At 41.1% G+C, this 24,409-nt stretch overlaps 1 protein-coding gene across 3 annotated transcripts in view; it reads left to right on the top strand.

Annotated features, from left to right (window-relative positions):
• Positions 1 to 24,409, top strand: part of LOC126425291 (zinc finger protein 501-like) — a 438,372-nt gene that overhangs the window by 376,125 nt on the left and 37,838 nt on the right. Inside the window, exon 8 of one of the 3 annotated variants that reach the window (XM_050088263.1) lies at positions 12,454 to 13,707. The exons of the other annotated variants lie outside the window; for them this stretch is intronic. Coding sequence (XP_049944220.1) covers positions 12,454 to 13,288 — 835 coding nt within the window. The 3' untranslated portion in view covers positions 13,289 to 13,707. Of the gene's footprint in view, positions 1 to 12,453; positions 13,708 to 24,409 lie in introns of those variants that run through there. 3 annotated transcript variants of the gene reach the window in all.

The following is a 24,409-nucleotide window of genomic DNA, read 5'->3' as shown; positions in this document are numbered from 1 at the left end:
CGACTATAACATCACGTTCAAACTCACTTAAATCGTGATAATCTGCCATAGTAGCAGCAGTGTCACAGCGAATGGCTGCACGGTTAGAGGCGTCATGTCATGGATTGCGCGGCCCGTCCCGTCCCGTCAGAGGTTCGAGTCCCCCCTCGGGCATGTGTGGTGTTCTTAGCATAAGTTAGTTTAATCATTGTATAAGTCTAGGGACCGATGAACTCAGCAGTTTTGTCCCTTAGGAATTCACACACATTAGTTGCAGCAGTAACTAATCTAACAACTGCGCCAGACAGTTCTTGTCTTATATAGGCGTTGCCGACGCCAGCGCCGTATTCTGCCTGTTTAAATATCACTATATTTGAATACGCATGCTTACACCAGTTTCTTTGGCGCTTCAGAGTAGTCTGTTCCATATACAGAGGCCTATTCCATATACATTTATCAAAAAAAGTTTTGCATCACCTCGGTTCCGAGAGTTCCAGAACCTGTAGAGAAAATTGGAATAGAGATCAACATAAACATCATTTCCGCCCTTTTTATTGCTCATGAAAACCACGCATTGCATGTTGTACCACCATGCAGCGAGACCTTCAGAGGTGGTGGTCCAGATTGCTGTACACACTGGTACCTCTAATACCCAGTAGCACGTCCTCTTGCATTGATGCATGCCTGTATTCGTCGTGGCATACTATCCACAAGTTCATGAAGGCATTGTTGGTCCAGATTGTCCTACTCCTCAACGGCGAATCGTTGTAGATCCCTCAGAGTGCTTGGTGAGTAAGTCCTTCATAAACAGCCCTTTTCAATCTATCCCTGCCATGTTCGATAGGTTTCATGTCTGTAGAACATGCTGGCCACTCTAGTCGAGCGATGCCGTTATCCTGAAGGTAGCCATTCACAAGATGTGCACGATGAGGACGCGAATAATCGTCCACAAAGACAAATGCCTCGCCAATATGCATTCACGTATGGTACAGCCGTTATGGCACCTTCCATGACCACTAGCGGCATACGTCGGCCCCACATAATGCCACCACAAAACAATAGGGAACCTCCACCTTGCTGCAGTCGCTGGACAGTGTGTCTAAGGCGTTCAGCTTGACCGGGTTGCCTCCAAACGCATCTCCGACGATTGCCTGGTTGAAGGCATATGCAACACTTATCGCTGAAGAGAACATGACGCCAATCCTGAGCAGTCCATTCGGCATGTTGTTGGGCTTATCTGTACCATGCTGCATGGTGTCGTGGTTGCAAAGATAGACCTCGCAATGGAAGGTCGGGAGTGAAGTTGCGCGTCATGCAGCTTATTATGCACAACATGACGTCCTGTGGCTGCACGAAAGCATTATTCAACATGATGGCGTTGCTGTCAGCGTTCCTCCGAATCATAATCCGTAGGTAGCTGTCACCCACTGCAGTAGTAGACATGGGCAGCTTGAGCGAGGCATGACATCGACGGTTCCTGTCTCTCTGTATCTCCTCCATGTCCAAACAACATCGCTTTGGTTCACTCCGAGATGCCTGGACACATCCGTTGTCAAGAGCCCTTCCTGGCACAAAGTAACAATGTGGACGCAATCTAACCGCGGTATTGACCATATAGGCATGGTTGAACTACAGACAACATGATCCGTGTACCTCCTTCGTGTTGGAATGCCTGGAACTGATCGGTTGTTGGACCCTCTCCGTCTAATAGGCATGGTTGTTTACATCTTTGGGCGGGTTTAGTGACATCAGTGAACAATCAAAGGGACTATGGCTGTGATACAATATCCACAGTCAATGTCTGTGTACAGGAGTTCTGGGAACAGGGGTGATGCAAATCTTTTTTTGATGTTGTATATTATTTTTCTGTTTCTTGCCTTAGATACTGGGTCTTTCTTATGCATTTCATAGATTTATTATCTCAGTAGTCGATGTAGTTTATCATAAATAATGTATTAGGTGCAAATCTTGTCGCAAAGGTCAACGTCTGGAATGTTGCCCAGTGCCCAGACATTTTATCGTGACTGCCAGGCTACGTGTGAAAGTAAACAATTTACACACTGGAAGTTTTTGCTGTTACGAAACTTTCTGTAATATGCACTACTGGGCATTAATATTGCTACACCACGAAGATGACGTGCTACAGACGCGAAATTTAACCGACAGGAAGCATTCACACAAGGTTGGCGCCGGTGGCGACACCTACATCGTGCTGACATGAGGAAAGTTTCCAACCGATTTCTCATACACAAACAGCAGTTGACCTGCGTTGCCTGGTGAAACGTTCTTGTGATGCCTCGTGTGAGGAGGAGAAATGCGTACCATCACGTTTCCGACTTTGATAAAGGTCAAATTGTAGCCCATCGCGATTGCGGTTTATCGTATCGCGATATTGCTGCTCGCGTTGGTCGAGATCCAATGACTGATAGCAGAATATGGAATCGGTGGATTCAGGATGGTAATACGGAATACCGTGATAGATCCCAACGCCCTCGTATCACTAGCAGTCGAGATGATATTCATCTTATCCGCATGGCTGTAACAGATCGTGCAGCCACGTCTCGATCCCTGAGTCAACAGATGGGGACGTTTGCAAGACAACAACCATCTGCATGAACAGTTTGACGACGTTTGCAGCAGGGACTATCAGCTCGGAGACCATGACTGCGGTTACCCTTAACGCTGCATCACCGACAGGAGCGCCTGGGAGGTGTACTCAACGACGAACCTGGGTACACGAATGGCAAAACGTCATTTTTTCGGATGAATCCAGGTTCTGTTTACAGCATCATGATACACATTTCAGATGTGTTACGACCCGTGGCTCTACCCTTCACTCGATCCCTGCGAAACCCTACATTTCATCAGGATAATGCATGACCACATGTTGCAGGTCCTGTACGGGCCTTTCTGGATACAGAAAATGTTCGACTGCTGCCCTGGCCAGCACATTCTCCAGATCTCTCACCAACTGAAAACGTCTGGTGAATGGTGGCCGAACAACTGGCCCGTCACAATACGCCAGTCATTGCTCTTGGTGAACTGTGGTATCGTGTTGATGCTGCATGGGCAGCTGTACCTGTAGACGCCGTCCAAGCTCTGTTTGACTCAATGCCCAGGCGTATCAAGGCCGTTATTACCGCCAGAGGTGGTTGTTCTGAGTACTGATTTGTCAGGATCGATGCACCCAAATTGCGTGAAAATGTAATCACATGTCAGTTGTAGTATAATATATTTGTCCAATGAATATATGTTTATCATCTTTGTTTCTTCTTGGTGTAGCAATTTTAATGGCCAGTAATTTATATGTACGTGTCTCTGTGTTTATGGACTCGCTCATGTTTGTATCTTGCTGGTAAATACCTTTTTTGCTGATGATGAGCTGCTGCCAAAACCTCGTTTCTTCATTCGAATGAAGATACGAAACTAACCTCGATCTTGAAATCTATGTGATGCAGTGCGTCATTTCAGTGTCAGCACACAATGCAATATCGAGAATATGGATTTATGCTTGCGCAAACTGACATTGGCCGTTATAACTTAACTATATTCACTTTAAAATCGAAAACTGGATGAAATTTCAATTGAGTTAACGAATAACTACTACTACAGATATGTGTCTCAGACCGTTTTAGAATATTATGTAGTGTTCTTCTACCAGAAATTCTTTGTTCAAGCCATCGACGAGTCATGAATCTCCTTCTGGATTTTTCCATTTCATCTTCGACATTAACTAACAGCTATTTTACGCTCGTTCTTTTTCGTATAGAGTGTGGTTTGCGAGCCAAATAAAGCCGAAAATGACCGCTGAAGAGCGCTGAGGGCACAGATCACGTTAACCAGCTCGTCCCGGGCGGCGGAGTGCTGTCCTTTGTGAGGTCGGATGTCGGATGTCTCGTCAGCGTCATCGTCAACGTTAGGTGCCTCGTCCCGTGTGAAGACGGCTGAAGCCTGGCCTAATACCGTGCGCCACCTGGACAGCTGTGCTGCGATGTGTGGACATTGGAGAGTTAACGCGGCTTTTGTTGTCCTGTATGGACTTCATGCCAGAATGTATCAGAATTTCAAGCTCCAAAGCTTTTATGTCATTCTGAAGTTCGTTAATGTCATCAATCTGTATCTACATCCACGCGGTTACTCTGCTATTCGCAATAAAGTGCCTGGCAGAGGGCACCACCTTCAAGTTGTCTCTCTACCGTTCCACTCTCGAACGGCGTTTGGGAAAAACGAGCACTAAAATTTTTCTGTGCGAGGTCTGATTTATCTTTTTTCAGCGTGACGATCATTTCCCCCTATGTAGGTGGTTGCCAACAGAATGTTTTCGCAGTCGGAGGAGAAAACTGATGATTGAAATTTTATGAGAACATGCCGTCTAAACGAAAAACTCCTTTTTTAAAATGATTGCCACCTCACGTATCGTGTCAGTGGTACTATCTCCCCTATTTCGCGGTAATACAAAACTAGCTGCCCTTCTTTGAATTTTTTCGATGTCATCCGTCAGTCCCTCCTGTGGCGGATCCCACGCCGCACAGCTATACTCCAGGATGGGGCGGACAAGCATGCTCTAAGCAGTCTCTTTAGTAAACGTGTTGCACCTTCTGCCAGTTCATCGCAGTCTTTGGTTTGCCCTACCTACAACATTATCTATATGATCGTTCCAATTTAGGTTATTTGTAACTGTAATCCCTAAATATTTAGTTGAATTTACAGTCTTCAGATTTGTGTGACTTATCGAGTAATCGAAATTTAGCGGATTACTTTTGGTACTCATGTGAATAACTTCACACTTTTCTTTATTCAGGGTCAATTGCCACTTTTCGCACCATACACATATCTTATCTAAATCATTTTTCAATTCGTTTTGGTCGTTTGATGACTTTAGAAGACAGTAAATGACAGCATCGTCTGCAAACAATCGAAGAGTGCTACTCAGATTCTCTCTTATGTTGTTAATGTAGATAAGGAACAATAGAGGGCTTATAACACTTCCTTGGGGAACGCCGGATATTACTTCTGTGGTACTCGACGACTTTCCGTCTATTACTACGAACTGCGACCTTTCTGACAGGGAACCACGAATCCAGTCGCACAACTGAGGCGATATTCAACAGGCACGCACTTTAGTTAGAAGACGCTTGTGAGGAACGGTGTCGAAACCGTTCTGGAAATCTAAAAATATGCGATCAATTTGACATCACCTGTCGATAGCACTCATTACTCAATGACTTCATGGAGTATCTTGCTGCTGTCACTCATTTTCTCCGTGCGTATTTAGCTGCTGGTCGCCTACGGCACCGAAAGCTACGAAAGTTTTTGAGAGGGTCACAAATTATGTGGCGTCATTATTTATGCTCATAAATAATCGGACTTAGTTCTGGGTCTTATGGAAATTTCTTTTTATTTTCGAAAGTTGAAGATACAATGACGTTAGATAAAAGAAAACTCTGAGGATAACAGTCGTCTCACACTACTTCCTGCATACATGACGTCATTTTGACGTCAAACAAAATATCGACGACAGCACGATCGTTTATCGGCTTCGACTTCGTAACGTCTGAAAGAACAGATATCATCTTCATACAGCTAAGGCTTACTGGCCAATGATCTTCTTCAGTGCGGATGCACTCACACTGCCCGAACTCTTACGAGAATGGGTAGATTGACCGCCGCGAGTAATGAGTATAGTGTCCAGAGGCACTACAAATGTAGTGTGTGGACAGTAAGTTGGAAGTGTGAGTCTCACGGGGAGCTTGCCAGCGATAAGTTCCTGCAGTCGCACTATCCTCTGTGCCCTAGATGGATCAGTCGGATAAAGCGTCTGCCATGTAAGCATGCGGTCCCGGGTTCGAGTCCCGGTCGGTGCAAACATTATTTAACTGTCCCCATTGATATTTATCAAAGCCTGTAAGCAGCTAAAAGGTCTAGATTTCATTATAATTTCATTCATCGAGAGTGCAAGATCACCAATGATATCTGTACAGATACCAGCTCCATACAGATGCGTAGTAGTTGCCATTTAATGGACAGGCAGTCACAATCGCTTCTCTAGTGTCATCCAGCGTACGTGGCTTTGTGGCGAAGGCAGTGTCCGTCATAGTTCCTCACAGAAAGAAGTCTCAAGGCGCGTGCTCGGGAAGCCTGGCTGGATGTTCGGCACTTTCTCGTCGGCCTATCCACTTCTCAAGAAATGTTTCAACCAGGAATAACCATACATCACGATGGTAATGTGACGGTGCACTGTCTTGTTGAAAAAGAATTATCTCAGTACATTTGGTGAACAGCTGATACAAATCGTTCCTGCAACATTGTAAGGTCACTGCTCCTGCAAAAAGAAAGGTGCTATAAGTCCTTTAGAGACAGGCACACCACTCCAGACCACACTGGTAACCCAGGAACATTAACATTTCATACATCAGTGGCATGAGGATTATCTCTTTGTCACAGTACACACAGTTAGGGCGATCGATGGGTCCATTGAGTTTAAGCATAGCCTTATCAGATCAAACAATAACATCTGTCAACTGTTCACTATTGTATATCCATTCACAAAGTTCGAGGTGCCAATCCTGGTCGTCGTCATTCATCGCGTGAAGCAAACTGGAAATGTAGGGTTTCTAATTCGCTTGCTATAAAATGGGGCGAAGTCTTGATTTGCTGGCACCTGATTTCACGCGCAGCTCGCCCTGTGGACTTCCTTGGCGACATTGGTGAAGCTTATACCTCTGTGCTCACACCTCTTTCGTCCGCTACTGATTTCTTCCTGCGACACAGTCTCTTTTTCAGGCCAAGCAAAGTTCCTTCCGTATCACATTTGTCGCGTAATTTCGTTAAACGGTGGCCCAATATCAAATTCTTCCCGCAGTCGGTTGCACTTTTATGTTTCCCATTTCCAATAGCACTTTAAAATCCCCTTTCTTTGGTCGAAGGTCTAGTTTTCAGCCATCTTGTTATTTACGTGTAGTTGCTGTCAACTGAAAATAAAATAAAAGAATGGCGAAACACACAAGTTATATAATTACAGTCGGGTCAGATTATCTATTACCAGTTTGTCTCAAGGTATGCCATTGGCTTCCTCCGACCGTAATGTTGATGAATGATGATGATGATGATGATGAAAACGACACAACACCCAGTCATCTCGGGGCAGGTGCGACTCAGTGACCCAGCCGGAATCGAACCCGGGACCCGGTGCCCGGGAAGCGAGAGCGCTACCGCGAGCGGCGGACCTCCAGGTATTAAAGATCGAAAATGTAAAACCCATTGTGGGACACTCTCCTTTCAACTCCATCTTTAAGTGTTAGTGCAACGATCGGACCAATACTTCTATACTCTGTTCATCATAAGAATAAACCCGATGTAAACATTACGCCATGTACACTTCCGCGTTTGCTTGAATCTCATTGGATTTCGTTTCACATGGAGCGGAAGCCAAGCTGTGACAGTACAGTCAAGTACGATCATAAGGATACGTTTTATGCTGTGTAACACACACATAGACTGAGTGATAATGCGGGATAACAGCTTTACCGGCGCCTTAAACTTGGGCAGCATTGGCCAGCCAGCAGTCGAACTAACCTGCAATGATGTGAGCAGTCGCAGTTCAGATATAAAAATGGACGAGCATAGAGACATTATAGCTTCGAATATCATTTAATTTTTTAAAGAGTATGAAGTAATATTCGGAGAAACTCTAGCACTACCGCACGCTTCTTAGATGACCAGACGAAAAGCGTAAAATGCACTCGTTCTTACCTGACATAGTATTGTAATTACAGGCGAAAGTGATGAAAATTTCTCACTTGAACATAGGCTAATTTTTCTGAGCGAGGAATGTGTAATACATACTGCAGGGCTTTCACTGTACTGTTGAACACTGAAGCCACTGAAGGTATTAATTACAGTCAATCTTATCCGAATCCTAGAATTACTTTTCTGTTCTGGAAGTGTCACCTGCTACGTTGTTAACAAGCCTATTAACAACAGAATCCACAAAGCCAACCAGGCGCCGCATTTTCTTATTTTGTGACAAGCCATTCTATATCTCTCCGTTCGATTCACTTAAAGTAATACTTGGCAACTATCTTTCTACAAATTTTAAAATCCATAGTCTATTGCGCGACTGCTACGGTCGCAGGTTCGAATCCTGCCTCTGGCATGGGTGTGTGTGATGCCCTTAGGTTAGTTAGGTTTAAGTAGTTCTAAGTTCTAGGGGACTGATGACCTCAGATGTTAAGTCCCATAGTGCTCAGAGCCATTTGAACCATTTGAACCATAGCCTATTTTTCCTACATAATTATTCAACTTTGCGCTTGCGGTTTCTTACGAGTCGCTGCTACGTATTTCGTGAACAGATTCACCATGTAACTGCTGCAGTCAGCATCGAACGCATCCAGAGATTACACATTGTCTGTCGCTTCGGCGCGCATCGCCACATTGCAAACTCCCCCACTATTATCTTCCTGCTGTGTATAGAGTTGGCATCCATCCTGATGTATCAGAACAGTCATCGTTATGGATCTTTTTGTTCCAACATCCCAACAAGACTCAATTTAGTCCTGATTTTGCAAAATACTGTTACTAGCTTGTCTCATGTACTTAAGCAGCGCCATCTGTTTGTGCAAAATGTAAATGCAACCTCAGTTAGTTTTATTTATGTCAACAAGTTTATGTTGACAAGGTTGTCTCACACATGGCGTTACATGTTGCGTGTCCTCTGTTGGCTATGCAGGCACGTTCTAGATCTAGTGCCATCATTCGGGAAATACCAGACCTCTCCAGTAGTAAGTGGCTGGAACCACTTAAGCAGCTTCACGCGGAAGAATCGAGCAGTTCCCATTTGTATAGCGATGTGATAAGCCAACTCTTTCTAAACGTAATACGAACAACGAGTGCAAGTTAATAATGTTTTAAGTGTTTACCGCGGGTATATAGGGCGTGAAGTGTATGGTGACGTATACTTCGATGACTCAAGTGTTAATGGCGACTGATTACCGACTAATAAACTTGTCTCATCAAAACTTACGAAAATGGCAAAGGATATAAAGTGAAAATGTCAGTTTTTGAACGATTACCATAAGAATGGTCTTTTGTCATGATAGGACATACGGATTAGGAAATGCTGTATGATATTCATAACTGATTCATCTCATTAACGTATGAAAATAAGGCAGATGTGAGGCATCACGTTTCTATGAAGGCTCGTACAAATAGATCCGTGGCAGCGTCGACATCAAAGCCTGTTTCTACATTCACGATTAAAGAAGATTCGAGGAATAATTGTTCTTTGCTGCTGCAGAACTGACAACAGCTTATACAGTTGTCAAGCATCATCAGTCCTTCAGTTCCGTAAATCTAAATGTCGCAACGTATCCTGACTCCAAAGTCGCTACAAAGCAGTTTACAGCCAGGACCAAAGGAACAGCGGTTGTTGAATATATTCTCGCGCTACACTCTGTTCCCGAGTGCATAAAGCAAATACAAGAAGTTTCATTTTACAACATAGGCACTGACGCAGCAAACTACAAGGCTGGAAAGATGTTTCCTCCAGTTGTTCGACACTTTACTGAAACTGTAGGAATCCAACAGAAGCTGATGAAGTTTGTTTTGCTGAATAACGAAACATCGGAAAGAACAGCATTTTGTCTAGACACATTAAGACAACTGTAGATTCCATTAGATAAATTAATCGCGTTTTGTGGGGACAATACCAATATCAACTTCAGAAGGCTTCAAAAACGCGACCAGAGGAATGTGTTTCGCCAAATTAATGAAGAAATAGGAAAACACGTGGAAGAAGTTGGAATCCGTGCCCATATTCTCGACGATACTATATCAAGCGCTGTTGTAGTCTTAACTGTCGACGTTGAAATAATCACCATGAAAATATGTAATTATTTTTCAATATATACGATAAGGACAGAGAAGTTGAAAAGAATCCCATTGATGTCAGTTGTCAGACTACTATCACACTCAAAAATAAGATAGCTATCGTTAATGCCCCCAGTTGACAGAATTCGTAAGCTCTGGATTCCATTAAACAATTTTTGGACCCCGAAGACATGCCACCTAAAATAATTTAACATGTTTTCATTAGTCCAATCAGTAAAATTTACTTCTGCATTTAAACTTAGCTCTGTTTGAAAAAATATAAAAAGAGTGGAGAAGAATAAAGTCTTGATAGTTAAAATAACAAATATAGTAATCGACACCCAAAGATGTCTGAATGAAAGGAATACCGCTAATTTTATTGGCATGCAAACCAAGGTGAATTTGAGCGAATTAAAGAATGGGAACTGTAACCAAAAAACAATTAATTTGATTTGGAAGTTTGAGGAAGAGACAATGGCTTTCTTTACAATAACATTTGTTTACTTAGAGAAAAGGACTATTTGTTTCAATAAAGATCAAGTAATTGAGTGGATGACGCTATCTGAAATCCCAGGTTAGGTGATGATTGGGAAATACTATTATATACCTGACTAAAAATAATGGCTGGCCAGAGGGGCCGTGCAGTTCTAGGCGCTACATTCTGGAACCGAGCGACCACTACGGTCGCAGGTTCGAATCCTGCCTCGGGCATGGATGTGTGTGATGTCCTTAGGTTAGTTAGTTTTAATTAGTTCTAAGTTATAGGCGACTGATGACCTCAGAAGTTAAGTCGCATAGTGCTCAGAGCCATTTGAATCATTTGAACTAAAAATAATGTATGAATCGAAAGAGCATTTTAGAACCTAATTCTGGCTCGGAAGAATTGAAATCCCTGGCTTGATGTGTGGGATCGTAGGGACGGAACTCACAAACTTTGTTGGTAGGCTCCTACATTGCCAGGTTCTGGAAAGGTCTGTGGAAGTCGCAAGTTAACACATAAATCAACCCATGTGGAACACAGTCCACATTCATTTTGTAGATTTGACAAAACAACTGTCGTGGCAGTTCTTAATTTTTTTTTTTTTTTTTTTGGTGATCATGTACTACTACAATACAGACAGCCCTACTCAGTACACACATCAGACCATTGCGGACTCCTAACCACACATCCATGCAGCACCTTTCTCTAACTCCGCAACATTTGCAGCAGGCTGATGCACACTGAACCTGTCTCATTGTTGACACCAGAAACAAAGAGTAATGCACTCTCAAATTCGCCAACAGCCTATAATTCAGAAAAGTGACTGAAAAGTCACTTACACAAGTAAATCATTCAATAAATCGACACACAAGTGGAAAATCTGATTTACGCATATAGCTCATAGTGACCATGACAGCAGTGCCTATGCACGTCCAAACATCTCAGTAAGCCTCAACGATAGGGATATTTCAAGAGAAATACATTTAGTGTGCAGTAGTGTCCTCTAGTGGCTGCCAGACAATTTGTCTTCAGCCTACAAGGCCATCATCAGACTTTAACTGTCATCATCAAGGAGGGTACAACACTGGTGTGCAGCAGTGCGACATATTGTTCCCTCATCTTACTAACACCAATAATACTCATCTTAGTGAGTTCTGCAGAAGTATAGCCTGTCCTGAGATCACATATAATGTTTCTCAGCTACAAAAATCTAATATTGTCCATTAGATGAACGGTAGTAGTTTGAATACATTGCATTATACAGATTTCCTGTCTTTTGACTGAAATGTTGTTTTATTTGTTATTTAAGGTTCAAGTGTTTAGTTAACATCCTTCATTGGCATCTACAGAAAACGTATTAACATCCCAAGACCTTATTTATCAAGGAAAGTTATAACTTCTGAATTTTCGATGGTTTTTTTGTGTACCAGAGTTACTTAAAAAACTGAAATTTATATTGCTGTTAACTATCAGCTTTACAAAAGTTTATACAAAATTTCACAACAATTGGATTACTATACCTCCCTTTTATAATTCATAGGAACGTACATGCACCATTTGAATATCTGACGGATTCATGTGCAGACATATGCTACTCTCAGCATACGAAATTATTCTCTGGGTCAGGACTCTTGATGTAGCAAATGAAATTCTGTCAGAGTATCAGCGGGCGACGTTTACAGCTACGTTTCATGTGCACAACAGTGCAGTAGCTATTACACATGGAGAGTGAATTGTCATATCTTTTGCACCAACTCTTTGTGGTTCTCACGTGTAATTGTGCAGTTTTTCTACCAGGAAGCGACAGAAAAATCAGCTTAAACAAAAATATCGGAAAATTCACTCTGGGGAATACGCTGAGAAATTTGCAAACTCTTATGACAAAAAAATCATATTTCATAGGAGGTCAAATCTTTTAATTGCCTCATTGAAGGCAGAAATTTTCTGTGATACTGAGGCATTGTCCTAATTTATAACCTAGTTTTGTAGACTATTCCAGATACAATGCATTTGTGGAGATCCTGTGGGATATTTCGAATCCTAGCGTATTTTAATATGCTTGTTAATTTCCTTAGTTGTACTGTTGTGAAAAAACTTTCTTACACTGTTTTTCCACTTTTGTGCAGTACTATCCCCGTTGGCGCAGAGGGCAGCTACAGGACTGGTAACAATGGCAGTTTGGTTACCAAAGTTCCCCTGCCTGCAGGAAAAGATACGGATGCATTCAACAAAAAGAAGTTTCCACAGTGTCAGGACGTGAAAATTCACCCTCAAAAGGGCATTCGACAGTTTCTGCATTCCTGTAGTGTGTGTCACAAAACATTCAAAAGGAGTGACAATTTAAAGACGCACTTCCGCCTGCACACTGGTGAGCGCCCATACAACTGTGACATTTGCAAAAAGTCGTTCAGACAAAGGACTCACCTGAAGCAGCATTTGCTGGTTCACGCTGGGCTTAGCCCCTACAGCTGTGACTTGTGTCACAAGAGATTCAAAAGCAGCAGCATTCTGAAAGATCATTTACGTCTGCACACAGGAGACCGTCCGTGCACTTGTAATGAGTGCGGTAAATCATTCAGGAAAGATAGTGATCTGAAGAGACACATGACCGTGCACACTGGTGAACGTGCGTACAGCTGTGGCGTTTGCAACAAGACGTTCACACAAAGTAGCACTCTGAAGCAGCACATTTGGTTGCATACTGGCGAGCGCCCATACAGCTGTGACGTTTGCAACCAGACATTCACACAAAGAAGCCACTTAAAGACGCATTCACAGAAGCACAGCGATGAACGGCCATACAGCTGTGGTATATGTCAAAAGAGATTTAAGTTCAGCAGCGTCCTGAAGGAGCATTTACGTATGCACGCTGGCAACCGCCACTTCAAATGTGACTTGTGTGGCAAGTCATACAGGTGTCAGAGGGACTTGTCACGACACTCAGCAGGGCACACTGGTTAACGTTGATGCATCTGTAATAGTCACAAGAAGTCATGGAAAGAAAATGACACTCTGCCAAACACCTGTATATATTCAGTGTGCCCACAGGGGAATGATACTGGTGCTGTGACTTGTGTTGACAGAAGTTTAAGTTCAGAAGTGGCTTGAAAATCGACATATAATCACTGGTCATAGACGAATCATATGTTTCTGCTGTAAGAGTTTGATTGGAAAGAGGTCTAAGGGACCCCTTTGTGGTACATTAATGCTTGTATGATACGTCACTTGCTGGGATAGTGCAACATTTTTATTTTTATACTAATATCACTTGATTGTATCAAGAGATACTTCAGGTGTTCAAGTAGTTTGCTGAAATAATACAAAAGCCTCCTATTTTCTTCAATTTTAGATGTTGTTGTAAAGATGCTGATAATATGTGAATAAAAACTGACTTGATTCAAAGCAGTTGACGTAATTTCACATTGTTCTATTCAAAAGTAGCACAGACAACATGTACACAGAAATTCCATTCACATTCCTGCATATATGCCACAGTTTCTGTAATTGTGTAATTTTGTTTGATACAGAAAACATGAAAGTTGAAGGATATAGTTTTTTTATTTAATTCATGACTGGTTTTGGGTTACCTGAACCCAGTGTACGTATCATTATAACAGACAGAATGGTATATTCCATAATAGCATGCAAACCATGTTTAAGACTGTACATATATCAAAGTCGAGTTTTTCTATGAGCATTGGCTGGACAAACATACTAACCCAGTGTGCCTCAAATTAATGTAGAATCTTGGTCATTATGGTATATTTTAAAATTATGTGAAGTAATATGTATCCAAATCTGTACTACAATGTGAAATCTGAATTTTCAGGTTTATTCAGTCTATGACACTTTCTGAGATACTCTGCCTTCCCCAGAGACAGTTACACCTTAAATCTCGCCTGTCAGATATTCTTGAGTCTTTATTGTGCTGATTCAATAACCAACCCTTAAATCAAACAATATCAGTTTTTTTTATATATTATATAGCATTACATTGTGTTGTATTAGCAGGAAAACTGAGCTGTTGACGTTGCTTGAAGAACACATGGTGTCTTTCCACATCTGACCAACAATCTATTGCACAAACAGTTTGAATTTGGATTTTCATCATACCAGTGATGTGATATAGTGCTATATAGTTGAACACTGTTGAGTTACTGTGAGTCCATGACATCTTGTTCTTTTACTATTTGTCACAGCATACAGAATTAGCAACTAATGTCTAGAAACTTCATACCCATAACGACAATAACTGCTCGTAATGGCGGAATATCAAGTTGGAACAAGCTCACCTATTTCCCACTCTATAATCAGGATTTGCACAACAAGAAATAAGTCACTTCCCATGCATCTAGTTGTGAACAGTGTTTGATGGTAACAGTAACATCTGTTGGTAAAAGTGTGAGTGAATATCGCAAATTTTCTTCCCCTTTGTTATCTAATTTCATTGTTACATAGAAACAGTGACTATACAACTAGTTGCCCAATCTGTTGGCTCACAGACCAGAGAAGGAATATAGTGTTTGCATCCTTACAATAGACTGTACTATATTTGGTGTTGACAATTACTCCAAAGCACACCAAAAATTCAGCGACAATTTTCTTGTGTGGTTTCCCTTCAAACACAAATGTAGTTTGGGTATCAGCTCACCACAGTACTGATAAAATGTGGCACAACATTTTATAAACAACAGTACAAATGCAGTTGCATAGTAAGCATTTACAGAATCGAATATTGAAGAAGTCTGATAATTAGTTTTTTTGTCTTGTTATACAGGGTGTTGCAGCTGCCCATAGCTATGTCATTTTATGCAACCCACAATATTATAGCAAGTCTTCAAAAACTACATGCAAGCTTTTCCCCTTCTGGCAACACGCAAACTGTTAGCCCTACAGAAAAAATAACTAGAGCTTTTTTGCAGGAAATGTAATGTAGTTTTGTACCATTACACCATCAGCTTAGTTGAGCACTTAGAAATGATGAAACTGACATTTAGATAAATTGTATATAATAGTTTTCTGAATTTAAATGATGACATAGTAGTATTTGTCAGGTCTTCTGACTACAAAAACGTTTTAAGAGTTACTTTTGGATCGAATTGTTAATGTAATTTGTTTTAGAGTAACGTCTGTAGTAGTCGGTTTTCTTTCATTACTCTCATGGGTACGTTTAAATTAATAATGTGATTGAAATAGCCGACTGTGCTGGTGATGTAACAACCCAATCTATAGACACAAAAGAAGATGGAATATCGGGAATAGTTCATGCAGTCTGAAAGTTTTGTACAGTGCTAGGAGGGAGTGCCACAAACAACATACTAAAAATCATGACTGGTGAGGGTTCGTTGGGGGGTGAAGATGTTTCATGATGGTCACTTTTGTACAGTTTTCTAGAAACTCAAAAACCGTGGCCTGCTGCACAAAGTTTATCTACCTTAATTGTGGAATTGTAAATATAATGTTCTTCTTTAATCCTGAGAGTATTATATACCTTACACATCACATGGAATAGTTTTGTCATGGCTGGCTCCTCCAATGTTATCAGAAGTTGTGAGGGTATGTCGTCTACTCCAGGGGCATTGTTTCGAATTAGATCATTCAGTGGTCTGTCAACTTCTTTTTGCAGTATCCTGTCACCCATCTCATGTTCATCTACGTCGTCTTTCCTTTTTATGCCTTTCCCTCCAACTTCATTTCCCTTGTACCGAGCCTGTATATACTCCTTCCGCCTTTCAATTTTCCCTTCTTTATTTAGTACTGGTTTTTCTTCTGAGCTCTTGATATTTATATAGCTGCTTCTCTTTACTCCAAAGCCTTTTTAATTTTCTGTAGGCGGTATCTCTCTTTCTCCTAGTGATATACAGTTCTGAATCTTTTCATTTGTCCTCTTATTAAAATATAGGTGAGGCTTACTAGATACTCCAATCAGTTACCAGAACAAAAGGTCGCCCAGGCCTGTAACTTCACTAAGATTTGGGTGTACACAGTAATGTGTGTTACTACCAACGACGAACCTTGGACCTACCATGTTCTGTTGGAACCTTAGGTTCAAGTCTAGTCACAAATCAAGTGACTTGCAGACACTGATACATGTAGACAGATGTATGATAGATCATAGTGAACAACCTGAACTGAAGACAATTATCACTCACATGGTGAACACTATAGGCTGTCTGTCATCCTAGGCAGAACTCTTTTGATCGCTGTACTGTAGAACTATGCCTTGTGTGGCGTTTGAGGGCTTCTATATATGGTATTTGGGGCTGTTTTTTGCGTACAGGTAGGATCTCACTGCGAGGTTTTTTACCTCCAATTCACAGTCAGTGAGTTTGAAATCAAAGGTATCTCTATTCATATGGCCACGTAATGGACTGATGAAAGTGACTTGCACTGTATGCCTCTACCTAAGTTACAGGCTTACAGCTAATATTCATACTTATACGACTTTTTCTTTGTGGCAGCCCTCGTGATTCAGTCATTAAAGCCTCCACATTGGACGAAAATCGATGATATCACACAGCATCTTTGAGCGACCCAGACAAATGAAAGATTGTTGGAACAAAATATGTGCTGTAGGGAGGAGTTTTATTAGCTAAACGTCCATTGTCCTGATGGTTTCAGTGGTGTGGTGAAATGTGTGTGGGCAGACGTTGTCATGTAATGGGAACCCTTTCTGTCGTTTATAGTCGTTTGTAGTGAATTTCTGTCTTTAGCGTGTTTCCAGCAACCCACTGTAAGACTCCTTGTCGGCAGTTGTTCCCATTGCTATGTTCTCCTCCTAGACTGGCCCTTTTGCATCTGAAAAATTATTAGCTTAATGATTTCCGCTAGTGGCAGTCTGGAATTTTTTGTCTTTGTTGTTCTCAGATGTTTCCACTTTATTCTCTGGCGTTCTGATTCTGCCCCATAGTGGTGGACCGTTGTTTCATGGCCATTGACTGTTACGTTAAAAATGTGATGCTGTCCCTGTTTAAAGAGTGGAGTAAGCGTTGTCAGATCCTGCAAGAACAGGACCAATGACGACTGAAGTGAATCGTTTAACGTGACAGACGTGCACCCCTTTCACAATTTGCTGCAGATTTCAATGGTGGGCCATCAACAAGCGTCAGCGTGCTAACCATTAAACTAAACATCATTGATATGGGCTTTCGAAGCTGAAGGCCCACTCATGTACCCTTGATGACTGCACGACACGTAGTTTTGCTCCTCGTGTGGGCCTGACATTGGACCGTTGATGACTGGAAACGTGTTGCCCTGTCGGATGAGTCTCAGTTAAAATTGTATCGAGCAGATGGAGTGTACAGATATGGAAACAATCTCGTGAATCCATGGGCCTGCACATCAGCAGGGCATTGTTCAATCTGGTGGAGGCTCTGTAATGGTGTGGGGAATGTGCAGTTGCAGTGATATGGGACCCCTGATATGTCTAGATACGACTTTGACAGGTGACACATATGTAAGCATCCTGTTTGATCATCTGCATCCATTCATGTCCATTGTGTATTCCGACGGACTTGGGCAATTGCAGCAGGACAATGCGACACCCCACACATCCAGAATTGCTAGAGTGGCTTCAGGAACATTCTTCTGTGTTTAAACACTCCGCTGGCCACCAAACTCCCCAGACATGAACATTATTGATCATATGTGAGATCCTTGCATAGTGATGTTCGGAACAGATCTCAACCCCATCGTAGTCTTACGGATTGATGGACAGTCCTGCAGGATTCAAGGCGTCAGCTGCCTCCAGAATTACTTCAGACATTAATCGAGCCCATGCCATGTCATGTTGCTGCACTTCTGCGTGCTCACGGGGGCCCTACACGATTATAGGCAGGTGTATCACATTCTTTGGCTCTTCAATGTACATAAGAATTTTTAAGATCATTGTTACTTCGATACAACATCGAAACATTTTCTACCGTAGGCTCAATCTCAACCTTGTGAATTTGCATTTTTCACTACATACGTATAATTATTGTACTCTTTACTACTTCTTTGCGCCAATTCTCTTGATTACGCTTCTTCTGTCGATAAATTTCGCTGATTTTCCACACTTTCATCAGCATACGCCATTTCTTCATCCGCTATGTTCAGTATTTCTGTTGTGTACTGAATGTGCCAACTGAACACTTGAAACACTCTAAACTTGGTACATAAAGTGAATAATATTACAAATTACACAAGGATTATAGTTTACACTTTTATTAATTCCAATATAATCTAAGTCTGCCTCCAAATCTTTCCAAATCTCTGTTGTCTGTTTATCATTTGGCGCAGTGTTGGCTACTGAGCTAGGCAGCTTCTTTCCAATAGAGAGAAACAAGAGTTTAGGGAAAGGTTAGCCCATTCTGACATCACAGAAATCATATCTAGTCAAACGCAAGAAATCCTCTTCGTTGTACTACATCCTAAAGTGAGACCAATGTCAATTTTGTTGGATCCCATACGCAGAGAGCGATGGCAGCACTTATCTGTAAGTTTTCACATTTGAGGGTTTGCCCGTTTTTCTGCACACATCTACAAATAAAGATGACTGGAATGTATTGGACCAATTAGCAGCACGGATTTGAAATAAAGTCTTAAAGAGGATATTTCGTCAATATGAATCAACAATCTAGAACAAAAGGTGAGCTTCTGTGTATTACAAAATAGCACATCTACAGTCCTGGAGTGTAGATTTAACATAAAACATTACTTGTGTTCAATTTTAGATTGTAATTTAAATAATACTTTGTGTTTCATAGTGGAATCTTTTGTAGATAATTTGTCTCATTTGCTGATTAAGATGTATTTTAGGTTCGTTTACATTCCTGGAGTGTAGATTTAACGTAAAACATTACTTGTGTTCAATTTTAGATTGTAATTTAAATAATACTTTGTGTTTCATAGTGGAAACTTTTGTAGATAATTTGTCTCATTTGCTGATTAAGATGTATTTTAGGTTCGTTTACATTTCGTTAAATGTAATGTCCACAGTAGGAAACCCAGATTCCTATGACGAGAATGGTGATCAGTGTTATGTGGGGCCAAGTAGCTCTTGAAATTGGTAGAAATAATAATTACATTTCATTAAACTTCATAGGGTACTGCTTATAGTACTATCACCAGAATCGTGTAGCATTAGTATCACCCAATATGTTTCTCTACATGTGAATCTTCACGACTAGCTCTGCACCTCACACGTAAGTGACTGGCAAATTGCTCATCGAACCACTTTCATTCTATTCCTCTAACGTTCCAATCTCGAAAAGTGTGCAGAAAAAATGAAGAAGAAAATCTTTCTGTGCAAGCTCTTGTTGTTGTTTTTCATTATTACACTGATCACTTCTATGTATGTAGATCGGTGTCGATAAAATATTTTCGCATAAGGAGGAGAATGTTACCAATAGAATTTCTCGAAAAGATCTCGCTACAACGAAAACCATCTTTCTCTTAATAATTGCCACGCCAACCTGCTTATCATATCCATGACACTTTCTCCCATATTTCGTAATTATACAGAATGAGCCGTCCTTTGAACTTTTCCAGCTTCCTGCGTCAGTCTTCTCTGGTAAGGATCCCATATTGAACAACAGTAGTCTAGCGGAGGATGGACAAGCGTAGTACATACAGTCCCTCTAGTAGACTTATTGCAGCTTCTGATTGTTCTGGCAATGAAACACAGTCTTTGATTCGCATTCTCACAATGTTACCTAAGTGATCGTACCAGTTTAAGTTGTTCATAATTGTAATTCCTAATACTTAGTTGAACTGACACCCATTAGATTCACGCGATTTGCTGTGTAACTGAAATTTAATGGATTCCTTTTAGTGGATGATCTCTCACTTTCCCTTATTTACAGTCAACTGCCACTTTCTGCACCATACAGATTCATTGTCTAAATGATGTTTGCAATTGGTTTTCATCTTATGATGATTTTCCTAGATGGTAAATGACAGCATCATCTGCAAATAATTTAAGCGGGCTGCACAGATTGTCTCCTGGATTAGTAACAGCACAGGGATCTGACAGGAAATCATGAATTCAGTCCCACAGCTGAGACCATACACCATATGTACTGCATGTAACATTACTGGAAGTTTCTGGCAATGAACGGTGTCAAAAGCCTTCTGGAAATATCGAAATATGGAATCAATTAGATGATCCTTATCGAAAGCACTCATTACTGAATGAGAATAAGAAAATGTTCAAATGTGTATGAATTCCTAGTGCACCAAACTGCTGAGGTCATCGATCCCTTGACTTACACATTACTTACATTAGCTTACGCTAAGTACAACACACATACCCATGTCCAATGGAGGGCTCGAACATCCCGAGGGAGTGGCCACGCAATCCGTACATGGCGCCTCAAACCGTGCGGCCACTTCGCATGGCTGAGATTAAGCAGTAGTTGTGTTTCACAAGACTGATAACTTCTGAATCCCTACTACCTGTCAATAGACCGTTTACGTCAAGATAAGTCATAATGTTTGAACACAGTATGTGTTTCAAAATTCGAATGTAAATTGTTTTGTAATTCATTGGATTACTTCTGTTTCCTTTCTTGGGTTGTTGTTGTGGTCTTCAGTCCTGAGACTGGTTTGATGCAGCTCTCCATGGTACTCTATCCTGTGCAAGCTTCTTCATCTCCCAGTACCTACTGCAACCTATATCCTTCTGAATCTGCTTGGTGTATTCATCTCTTGGTCTCCCTCTACGATTTTTACAATCCACGCTGCCCTCCAATACTAAATTGGTGATCGCTTGATGCCTCAGAACATGTCCTACCAACCGATCCCTTCTTCTAGTCAAGTTGTGCCACAAACTTCTCTACTCCCCAATCCTATTCAACACCTCCTCATTAGTTATGTGATCTACCCATCTAATCTTCAGCATTCTTCTGTAGCACCACATTTAAAAAGCTTCTATTCTCTTCCTGTCTAAACTATTTCACTTCCATACATGGCTACACTCCATACAAATACTTTCAGAAATGACTTCCTAACACTTAAATCAATACTCGATGTTAACAAATTTCTCTTCTTCAGAAACGCTTTCCTTCCCATTGCCAGTCTACATTTTATATCCCCTCTACATCGACCATCATCAGTTATTTTGCTCCCCAAATAGCAAAACTCCTTTACTAGTTTAAGTGCCTCATTTCCTAATCTAATACCCTCAACATCACCCGACTTAATTCGACTACATTCCATTATCCTCGTTTTGCTTTTGTTGATGTTCATTTTATAACCTCCCTTCAAGACACCATCCATTCCGTTCAACTGCTCTTCCAAGGACTTTGCTGTCTCTGACAGAATTACAATGTCATTGGCGAACCTCAAAGTTCTTATTCCTTCTCCATGGATTTTAATACCTACTCCAAATTTTTCTTTTGTTTCCTTCACTGCTTGCTCAATATACAGATTGAACAACATCGGGGAGAGGCTACAACCCTGTCTCACTCCCTTCCCAACCACTGCTTCCCTTTCATGCCCCTCGACTCTTATAACTGCCATTTGGTTTCTATACAAATTGTAAATAGCCTTTCGCTCCCTATATTTTACGTCTGCCACCTTCAGAATTTGAAAGAGAGTATTCCAGTTAACATTGTCAAAAGCTTTCTCCAAGTCTACAAATGCTAGAAACGTAGGCCTGCCTTTCCTTAATCTAGCTTCTAAGATAAGCCATAGGGTCAGTATTGCCTCACGTGTTCCAATATTTCTACGGAATCCAAACTGATCTTCCCCAAGATGGGCTTCTACTAGTTTTTCCATTCGTCTGTAAAGAATTCACGTTAGTATTTTGCAGCCGTGACTTATTAAACTGATAGTTTGGTAATTTTCACATCTGTCAACACCTGCTTTCTTTGGGATTGGGATTATTATGTTCTTCTTGAAGTCTCAGGGTATTTCGCCTGTCTCATACATCTTGCTCACCAGATGGTAGAGTTTTGTCAGGGCTGGCTCTCCCAAGGCCGTCAGTAGTTCTAATGGAATATTGTCTATTCCTGGGGCCTTGTTTCGACTCAGGTCTTTCAGTGCTCTGTCGAACTCTTCACGCAGTATCATATCTCCCATTTCATCTTCATCTACATCCTCTTCCATTTCCATAATTTTGTCCTCAAGTACATCACCCTTGTATAGACCCTCTATATCCTCCTTCCACCTTTCTGCTTTCCCTTCTTTGGTTAGAACTGGGTTTCCATCTGAGCTCTTGATATTCATACAAGTGGTTCTCTTTTCTCCAAGGGTCTCTTTAATTTTCCTGTAGGCAGTATCTATCTTACCCCTAGTGAGATAAGCCGCTACATCCTTACATTTATCCTCTAGCCATCCCTGCTTAGCCATTTTGCACATCCTGTCGATCTCATTTTTGAGACATTTGTATTCCTTTTTGCCTGCTTCATTTACTGCATTTTTATATTTTCTCCTTTCATCAATTAAATTCAATATTTCTTCTGTTACCCAAGGATTTCTACCAGCCCTAGTCTTTTTACCTACTTGATCCTCTGCTGCCTTCACTACTTCATCCCTCAGAGCTACCCATTCTTCTTCTACTGTATTACTTTCCCCCATTCCTGCCATTTGTTCCCTTACGCTCTCCCTGAAACTCTGTACAACCTCTGGTTTAGTCAGTTTATCCAGGTCCCATCTCCTTAAATTCCCACCTTTTTGCAGTTTATTCAGTTTTAATATACAGTTCATAACCAATAGATTATGGTCAGAGTCCACATCTGCCCCTGGAAATGTCTTACAATTTAAAACCTGGTTCCTAAATCTCTGTCTTACTATTATATAATCTATCTGATACCTTTTAGTATCTCCAGGGTTCTTCCATGTATACAACCTTCTTTCATGGTTCTTGAACCAAGTGTTAACTATGATTAAGTTATGCTCTGCACAAAATTCTACCAGGTGGCTTCCTCTTTCATTTCTTACCCCCAATCCATATTTACCTACTATGTTTCCTTCTCTCCCTTTTCCTGCTACCGAATTCCAGTCACCCATGACTATTAAAATTTCGTCTCCCTTCACTATCTGAATAATTTCTTTTATTTCATCATACATGTCATCAATTTCCTCATCATCTGCAGAGCTAGTTGGCATATAAACTTGTACTACTGTAGTAGGCGTGGGCTTCGTGTCTATCATGGCCACAATAATGCGTTCATTATGCTGTTTGTAGTAGCTTACCCGCATTCCTATTTTTTTATTCATTATTAAACCTACTCTTGCATTACCCCTATTTGACTTTGTATTTACAACCCTGTATTCACCTGACCAAAAGTTTTGTTCCCCCTGCCACCGAACTTCACTAATTCCCACTATATCTAACTTTAGCCTATCCATTTCCCTTTTTAAATTTTCTAACCTACCTGCCCGATTAAGGGATCTGACATTCCACGCTCCGATCTGTAGAACGCCAGTTTTCTTTCTCCTGATAACGACGTCCTCTTTCTTGGGTATTGGTGTGTTTTGTACATTTTTCCAGTCTTTGGGTACGTATCTCTCTACAAGCGAGTGGTTGTGTATGATTGCTAAGTATGGGGCTATAGCATATGCTGAGAGAAACCTGACTGTTAATAAATGTGAATGGGAAGATTTGCCTTTATTAAGAGATATAAGTTTTGTCACTATTCAGAGGATATCTACTTCTAGGCTGTAATCTAGGCAGCGGCTCTTGATTTGTATTGTGGAATATCTGCTTCGTCGTCTTTGTTGGAGGAATTTAGGTAAACAGTATTTGGTAACTCCTCTTAAGTGGAACCATTGTGCAATTATGGTATTGCCTGTGTTTTGCCAGTGGTGTACTTTGCATGCGACTAGAATATTTTTGAATTTTCTGCTGATTTCTAAACAGAATTTCATTGTGGAAACTCTTAAAAGATCTCGTATTGAAGTTGGCATTAAATTCCGAGTTTCTGTCAAACTTCGCCAATCTTGGAGATTTTGAGTTTTTTTTAATTGGGCATCCCGTTTTGTTGCTTCTGCAACTTTCTTGGCTTTTTTAGTGTAGGATGGGGTTTCACTTCCGTCTCTTCTTAATTTATTTGTTATAAATGTCTCCATTGATGTTGATACTATTTCTTTGAATTT

This window comes from Schistocerca serialis, chromosome 10, assembly GCF_023864345.2.
Source record: "Schistocerca serialis cubense isolate TAMUIC-IGC-003099 chromosome 10, iqSchSeri2.2, whole genome shotgun sequence".
Taxonomy (NCBI): domain Eukaryota; kingdom Metazoa; phylum Arthropoda; class Insecta; order Orthoptera; family Acrididae; genus Schistocerca; species Schistocerca serialis.
This window is presented reverse-complemented; position numbering and strand designations above follow the sequence as displayed.